The 8379-nt window shown below is 44.4% G+C and overlaps 1 protein-coding gene across 2 annotated transcripts; it reads left to right on the forward strand.

Moving 5' to 3' along the window:
* Positions 1-2788: 2788 nt before the first annotated feature.
* LOC123444675 (ADP-ribosylation factor 2) lies at positions 2789-5681 on the forward strand. Of its 2 annotated transcripts, XM_045121470.1 has the most exons (7): positions 2791-2932; positions 3368-3523; positions 3830-3900; positions 4097-4216; positions 4472-4590; positions 4966-5047; positions 5386-5681. In XM_045121470.1, exons 2-7 carry the CDS (start codon positions 3376-3378, stop codon positions 5389-5391), a joined length of 546 nt encoding a protein of 181 aa, XP_044977405.1. In that variant the 5' UTR covers positions 2791-2932; positions 3368-3375; the 3' UTR covers positions 5392-5681. The 2 variants fall into 2 exon arrangements, with proteins under 2 accessions (XP_044977404.1, XP_044977405.1); XM_045121469.1 differs by lacking the exon at positions 5386-5681 and having other exon boundaries at positions 2789-2932; positions 4966-5059.
* Positions 5682-8379: the final 2698 nt, after the last annotated feature.

The raw sequence follows: 8379 nt of genomic DNA on the forward strand, positions 1-8379 counted from the left end.
ACAAGATGCTGTAAAAAGACTATTTGAAACACGTTTTGAATATGATTTCGTCGCAAAAATCTGCATGCATGTGAAACACACATCAATGTTTGTTGCCAATTATTTTTGTTATTTTCCCTATTTTGTAGATTTTATTATTCACACGAGCTCACACGAGCTCGAGCTAAGAAACTCCACGTCCATGAAGGTTGAGACTTTCTTCTAAATCGAGGATATGAGTAGTGCAATATACAGGGCCGGCCTTGTGCATGTGCCACAAGTGCGGCCGCACTGGCCCCCCAAGGATCAGGGGGCCCTCAGCCGATAGGTGTGTGTATTAGTGGCTAACTGTCTACTTGTTATTCTCTAGTAATTAGCCCATTAGCAAAGGCCCAATCGGCGATCAAGGGCAGCAGCCAACAGCGCAACGCCTCGACCGACACCCACGGCGGCAACACGACGCTTCGTTATTCTCTCCGCGTCTTTCGTTTTCCTCAATCTTAAGCTCCCGTTAATGGCGACCGGATCCAATCTCCCATGCAATTTCCAACCGTTTGGATCAATTATAGGACGATCGTGCCTTATTAGGTGGATTCCCAACGAAATCCTACTTTGTTTCCAACGGTTAGTAGAATTCCCCTTTATATACCCATACAATTTCCTTTGATTGACTCTCCTTCTGTTTTCCCCCTCCTGCAGGCTTGATTCCCTTTCTATGTCACGCCCAAGCTGCTCATGTAGCTGTGAAGGGGACTTCGTTCGCGGGGAGATCGGAGCAGGCCTGGATCGGAGTAGACGAGCAGTCCATTCGGCAGCAAGCAGGTTCTTATGCCACCCTACCTTACAACAAATTGACGGAATAATGAAATATCTTGACAAGTAGAGGGATGAAGGATCTGCATCAAGTCTAAATATTGCCAAAGGCCTTGCAACTGAATTGAATATAGAACCGTCATTTCCTATAAAAACGTCGTGTCACTAGAAAAAGGCAATTTGATGAGCTTGACAATGATTATGATGAAGCAATTCTAGAAGCTGAGAAATTTTTTCAAGTTAATTTCTTTTTTGCTATGGTCGACACGGCAAACATGTCATTGAAAAAAAGATTTGATGATCTTCATGTGTTTAAAAATATATTTGGGTTTCTTCTTCGCTCAAAAAATTTGAAGTCACTTGATGATGTTGAGCTAAGAAGATGTTGCATTAAACTTGCTACCACTTTTTCTCATGAGGGTCATCTGATGTTGAGTTAGATGACTTCTTTTCTGAACTAAGAATGGTACAATTGACCCTACCAGATAATGAAATGTGTGCTATTGAAATATTTGAATTTGCTACAGATATAGATTGTTTCCCAAACATTTCAATTGCTTATCGAATTTTATTTACAATACCTGTGACGGTTGCTTCAGTTGAAAGGAGCTTTTCAAAATTGAAGTTGCTCAAAAATTATTTGAGATTGACTATGTCACAGGAAAGGTTGAATGGACTTGCTACAATCTGCATTGAGAAGGATTTTTTGGACAAGATTGATACGGAGGAAATTATCAATGACTTTGCTTCTCAAAATGCTAGAAGAAGTTTCCTTATGTAATTTGCATTTCATCTTTTGCAGTGTTGGGATCATATAGTGAGAGTGTGTGTCATAATCTGTAATCAACAAAGTATTATCTATATTGACTTTACAATAAAAATAATGCATGATTGACTATTTCAGTACATATTTTATGTGCATGGCCCCCCTCTCTTTTGTTTTGCATAGGGTCCCTGATATGACATGGCCGGCCCTGGCAATATACATCGACAACGTCAGATGTGGGATGTTGTTCCCAACACACAAAGAAGTTCCTAGAAAACATAGTAAGACCAATCGCATCCTTAGGACCGAAAACTATAGACAACAATCCACTGCCCCTCGCATTGTCTTCATTAACATTCCCAATGAGAAGATGAAGGAGATCGGAGCAGGGGCTAAGTCTCTTGAGTAGACATGTAGAATCTCGTTGAAATCACTACAATATCCACTCTCTATGTATGAAGAGATCTGATGGGATGAAGCACATTGAAAGTGGTAGTGCCTAAATCCACGTAACGACCAGACACATATTGTTCGCCGGAACCTCCTCCCCCTTATTCCCCAAAGCTTGTCTTGGAACACCCATCAATGATAAGGGAGGATGAACCACCACATCACAACATCGAATTAACACTAAGGAAGGATTGGCCAGGGGTGAATTTTATGGGTTCTCATGCACCGACAAAAGGGTAAAAATCGGTTCCTAATGTTTGATGCTACGATCAAGTTCTTTTCTTAAGAAACACAATACAAATGGTGACACGTGCATACACACACATAGACCCCATATCTACGAGCATCTGTGAGAGGCTGGACCTACAAAATTTCAGACCGGCCAAGGCATCAAAGAACCTAGAATATCTTAGCAAAAAAAAAAGGAAAAAGAAAAAAGAACCTAGAATAAATCAAGAGAAGCGGTATCCTGAAGTGGGTCGAGAAAGGCTAGATTACCATACACCTGCAAATCTGCTACGCCAAACGAAGCTAAGACCTAATCGATCGATTCGACTTTCAGAAAATCTGCAATGCTTGAATTGAATCTTACTCATATACCAGAATATCGAATCGTATACGAGCAAAATAGTGGAGCCGACGAGGCCCGCACGCCAGTGGAAGCACCGGAGGAAGGTGCCCATGCGGTGCGGGCTGCGTGCGACTGGGCGCGGTGTAAAGGCCACGTGAGAATGGGCCTCGCGCCCTTCTATATAGCCCCGCCATCGGGCCGCCCGGTCTCTCCACCGCACCGCACTGCACGACAGCCATCTTCATCTTCCGTGCGGTTCCCAGGCTCCAACTCCCACGCCCGTCTCCCCCGAGATCAGGCGGAGCACGCCCGGGAGCGCCGAGACCCCGAGAGCCTCCGTCTCCACCACCCCGGTGAGCGCCGCCGCCTTACACTTTACCCCCCTTGCCCTAATTCCGCCTCGTAGCCCGCGGATCTGATCGGTCCTGCCGATTCCGTCGATGCGCGCCGCGTTTTGTTTGGTGGATCACGCGGATCCGCTCGTCGTCCCCACGGAGTTCGAGGTGGAATGGTTCCCCTCCCGTGGCTTCCACGCTAGTTTTGGCGAATCTGTTCGTTTCCTTTGGCTCTCCGTTTCACGAATCCGATCCGATCCTGCCCAGATCGGCGAGGCGAGGGGTTGAGAATTTTGCGGATCTATTGGTTGGGAGGGACTGCATCCATTCCTGCTGAATTCTGTTGGCCGTGCTTGAGTTCCTTGGCGTAGGCGTGTGTGTGTGGGGAGATCAAAGTGGATCTGTATAGATCTCTGCGTCTTGGCGTAAGCTTCTCCCTTTGTTGTGTTGCAGGAGCAGAGATGGGGCTCACGTTCACCAAGCTGTTCAGCCGCCTCTTCGCCAAGAAGGAGATGAGGATTCTCATGGTTGGTCTCGATGCCGCTGGTAAGACCACCATCCTCTACAAGCTCAAGCTCGGAGAGATCGTCACCACCATCCCAACCATCGGTAAGCTGCTTTCTGCATTCTTTGCTTCCACTCTGGGTCATGTCTCAAATGTAGGAAGATGCTGCTTAACATATTGTTGTTGACATAGAAGCGAACTTAAGTCATATCAGGAGAACACTGCTACTGTCATGTTTTTTTCTTCTGTAAACCTGCTGTAATGTGAATGTAAAAAACATTACGTAGCAAAATCTGCTGGTAGGATTTGATCTCACTCTGATTAGATCTTAAACAAAATAGGGATCGCCAGTTACTACCTGGTAGATCGCACTTCAATTAGTAACATTCGAGTATTTTGGAATTTTGCAGGTTTTAATGTCGAAACTGTTGAATACAAGAACATCAGCTTCACTGTTTGGGATGTGGGGGGCCAAGACAAGGTAAGAACATCTACTCATGATTAGCTAATTGTGTAAGACTAGGAAATCATGTCGTCCCTTTGTGAAACCGTTCCTTCCCCTTGGGGCGGAAGAAAATCGGATCCGGTTTTACATTGATGTTGTTAAGCTTATGTTGTCACAAGCTTTAGTCTGGTGCTTTAGGCTTACTCTTTTATCGTTTTCTGTGTTAAAACAGATCAGGCCCCTGTGGAGGCACTACTTCCAGAATACGCAGGGCCTCATTTTTGTCGTCGACAGCAATGATAGGGAACGTGTTGTTGAGGCTAGAGACGAGCTCCACAGGATGCTGAATGAGGTAATGCACTAGTGTTGTTGTAGGTGTTGTGAATTTACCTAATCTGCAAATACCTGTCTGGGTGTCCCTATATGGTAATATGATGTTTTGGTTCAATAATCAATAAATACGTGATGATAGCTCAACTGTGAAGCACTATCCATTTTCTTCTTTGTTCAGTCCTCTTTATTGAGAATTCACTTGTTGAAATTTTAGAATTTGTTTCCCTTCTATATTCAACAAACCATAATTAACGAAGACATTTCCATGATATAGGATGAGCTGCGTGACGCTGTGTTGCTTGTATTTGCGAACAAACAAGATCTTCCTAATGCGATGAATGCGGCTGAAATCACTGACAAGCTTGGCCTGCACTCTCTGCGCCAGCGGCACTGGTAAGGAACTTCATATATATACGTAGTTCAGAAGCTCCTGACCTTCTAATAGTTTGGTCAAAATTTCCCTGGTGTTCTGCTGTTTCTCGATACTGAAGATAGTTGTAATTGAGAACTTTAATTCATAATAAGGCTTATTTGAAGGTACATATAGTCAGTGCATATCTCCAAAACGAAGTTGGTAGCAATACATATTTCTATTAATTACATAAGGTGTACCCCCATGGTCTTGAATATATCTTTAACTAAATGTAAGTCCATCTGTCTGCTACGCAATTTATCATGTCTAAAATGGTTATTGCTGTCTCTGTTTGCCTTTTTGGATTCGTAAGGAGCACATGCTAGTGCTAAAATAAATTATTTCCTGTGGTGCAGGTACATTCAGAGCACTTGCGCGACATCTGGTGAAGGGTTGTACGAGGGACTTGACTGGCTCTCCAACAACATTGCCAACAAGGTATATATATGAGCCTCCAGTGGTCATTTCTTGATTGCATATCTTGTTTGTACTATGCTGAATGCTTCTGTAGACAGCTGCACTTGCTTAAATGTTATGGCCCTTAGCAGCTGTGATGAAATGAACAAACTACAACACATTTCTCCTGCTATTTATGATAGCTACTAAATGGAGTTTGTTGCATCGGTGCTTAAATTAGGCACATAATGAAGTTAAACAAGCCTCCTATGTTCTATGCTGTACCTTAACAAGTAGCATAGCATGGTGCACCAATACTTTGTGCCTTTTGCTATGATCTCCTTCGACTGACTCCATATCTTCTTCGTTTGTTTGCACAGGCTTGAAGCGTATCGAGGACTGCTTCGAGGAATGAATGATGCTGGATGTCTCGACAACTCACTACTACCATTTTACATATTGTGATATATATACACTGTACAACAGATAGTATGTGTGCGTATGTGACAGGCAGAAGCTCCCTTCTTTAAGTGAGCTAGTATCAGGTCAGGTTTTTTTTTTGTATGGATATTATCAGTATTTCTGTGCCGTGGTTTTACAAGGTTTACTTTGTCAACATTGTGTGTATGAACCCCTGTCTTTTTGAATTTTAGTAAGATTGAGGTGCGGTTGCCAATGTTGGTTGGTTCAATTGAGTGATGTGGATGGTAACATTATTTTTACTAGTTCTGTATACGATCTAGTACTGGTTCGGATTTGTTCTGCCCTTTTGGTCTGGCTGTCGGTATCGTTGCACGCCATCCATACTTATGGAGATCAACTCAGGCACTCGGTGATGGGTGCATACGCCATAATGGGATGTTCATTGTTGCATACGGTGAATATACATGCGGGTATGTAGTTATATACTTATATTTCTTTTTGCGGGAAGTATACTTATTTGTTGGACCATCATATCTAACGAACATTTGCGAGGAACGGTTGGCGTTTTGAACGATTTTCATCTTTGCTCTATGTAATTAAAAAAGACATCAAAGTCTCATTTGAAATGCCATGTGTATGTTCTTGACAAACGTTCTCCAGGTAGCAATACCGTGTTTGTTGGTGTCACTTCCATAACATTGGAGAATCTTCGTGTTACAACGGCACTAAATATTCTACCCCATTTGTTTCTAAATATAAGTTTTTTCAGAAAGTTTAGTATAAATTACATACAAATGTATAGTGGCATTTGTTTTTTGCAACGAATTTAAAACTTTATTTAACGAAACAATAGCCGGTTACGGTCAGCCGCAGGCAACTCGTAAGGAATTCGGGGCTTTGATCAAGCCAGCTTTCTGTCACATCTAGTGAGCAAGCACGCTGTGCACACGTATGAACCGAAACGTTAAGTTCCCTACTAACATGTCCAACTGAGAAAGAAACAAAACTAGGTATAATAGCTTTCAATTCTCTTAAGATAGGAGTCGCAATTGATCTTGTGGTGGTGCGCGAATTCGAGAGGTCCATCAACTCCAAACAATCAACCTGAATTATCACATGTGAGTATCCCGGGAGCTGAGCGAAAAAATCAACCTGAATTATCACATGTGAGTATCCTGGGAGCTGAGCGAAAACCACTCCCTCCCGTAAAGCCAGCAGCTCGGAGACATAAGGATCCGAGACTCCATGTGTGGTTTGCACCAGGCTCCCAAGAACGTGAGGTGCGAGGCACCTCGCTACCCCTCCTGATCCTGCTGAAAGAGCATATGGAAAAACTGATCCATCGGTGTTGATAGTAATCCATCCCGGCTCTGGTGGCCGCCAATGTTGTTCTGAAGTTGTAGGATCGGATGTACGTCTAGGGGGGTGGGGGTGATTAGACTACTTGACCAAATAAAAACTTAACATTTTTTTTAATTTTAGGTGTGAGCCAATTTTAGCATTTGTAATTAGTCAAGCACACCGTACACATACATATATAAAAGTATTGCAGCGAAAAGTAATGGCATGCAAATGTAAATAGAAGGAAGGGATAGAAAGATCAAACGCAAAGGTTGAAACAACGATTTTGGCGTGGTTCCGATAGGTGGTGCTATCGTATGTCCACGTTAGTGGAGACTTCAACCCACGGAAGGTAACAGTTGCCGGATTTCGGACTCCGCAAAACCCTAAAGATTCAAACTCACGGGCGTGTACGAAGATCTCTCTCGGGCTCGGCTCACCTAACTCGCTACTCGCCGTGGATGGCAAATAACTCACTCGATGGTGAGGGAAACACAGGACACGGCGGTTTATCAGGTTCGGGCCGCTGAGAAGCGTAATACCCTACTCCTGCTTTGGTGGATTGCCTCTTGTGGAGGTTGGTGGATGAACTAGTACAGTGTTCGAGGGCCTCCAGAGGCTGAATGGCCTTCGAGTGGTGTGAGTGTGTGAATGAATGAATCGCGCCCGACCTTCCTCTACGAAGCAACCTATCCTCTATATATAGCGACGACCTGGGTCCTCTTTCCTTATTGCAAGGGCGGGAAGGGATCCCACAATGGCCAATTTTGAAGGGGAACAGGGGAACGTGCTCCCCCTGTCCAAAGGTGGTCTTCGCGTGCAAAGCGGCTACCAGCGCCGCAGGGACAGGTCCAGGGTGACGTCCGTCTTGCTGGCGGGCGGCGATGGCCATGTTGCACCAGAATGGAAACCTTTCGAAGATGCCTTGGGAACCCGCGTACGTCCTTCCCTCCTTTGCATGAGGGGAACTGCACCGTCCTGCAATTCGCTGCTCGCCTGTCCTTTCCCCGCGTCATCCTTGACTCCTGAGGCCGGGTCTCGCCTCGGAATCTCCGCCGCTCCGGAGGAGTCGTGAGGAGCCCCCCTGTGGGTCTTGGTGCTGCTCCTCCTTGCGAGGCTCGAGCCCTCGCGAGGGCCTGATAACCCACAAGTATAGGGGATCGCAATAGTTTTCGAGGATAGAGTATTCAACCCAAATTTGTTGATTCGACACAAGGGAAAGCCAACGAATATTCTCGAGTATTAGCAGTTGAGTTGTCAATTCAACCACACCTGAAAGACTTAGTATCTGCAGCAAAGTATCAGTAGCAGAGTAGTGTGATAGCAACAGTAGCAATGGTAACCAGTAGCAATAGTGACAGCAGTAGCAGTAACAGTAGCATCAGTAACAACAGTAGCAACAGTGAGAGCAGTAGCGGCAAAGTAACGTAGCAAGGACCAGTAGGAAAAACTCGTAGGCATTGGATCGGTGATGGATAATTATGCCGAATGATATTCATCATGCAAAAATTATAACACGGAGAGATATGTATCTAGCTCCAGTTCGTCAATCTAATGTAGGCATGTATTCCGTATGTAGTCATACGTGCTTAGGGAAAAGAACTTGTATG

Source organism: Hordeum vulgare, chromosome 3H (genome assembly GCF_904849725.1).
Source record: "Hordeum vulgare subsp. vulgare chromosome 3H, MorexV3_pseudomolecules_assembly, whole genome shotgun sequence".
In the NCBI taxonomy this organism is placed as follows: Eukaryota; Viridiplantae; Streptophyta; class Magnoliopsida; order Poales; family Poaceae; genus Hordeum; species Hordeum vulgare.

Excerpts from the sequence above, each read along its gene's own strand:
- LOC123444675 (XM_045121469.1), top strand. The coding sequence starts at position 3,376 with ATGGGGCTCACGTTCACCAAGCTGTTCAGCCGCCTCTTCGCCAAGAAG. Across the intron at positions 3,901-4,096 it reads ATGTGGGGGGCCAAGACAAG|ATCAGGCCCCTGTGGAGGCA; the intron begins GTAAGAACATCT and ends GTGTTAAAACAG. Across the intron at positions 4,217-4,471 it reads TCCACAGGATGCTGAATGAG|GATGAGCTGCGTGACGCTGT; the intron begins GTAATGCACTAG and ends TCCATGATATAG.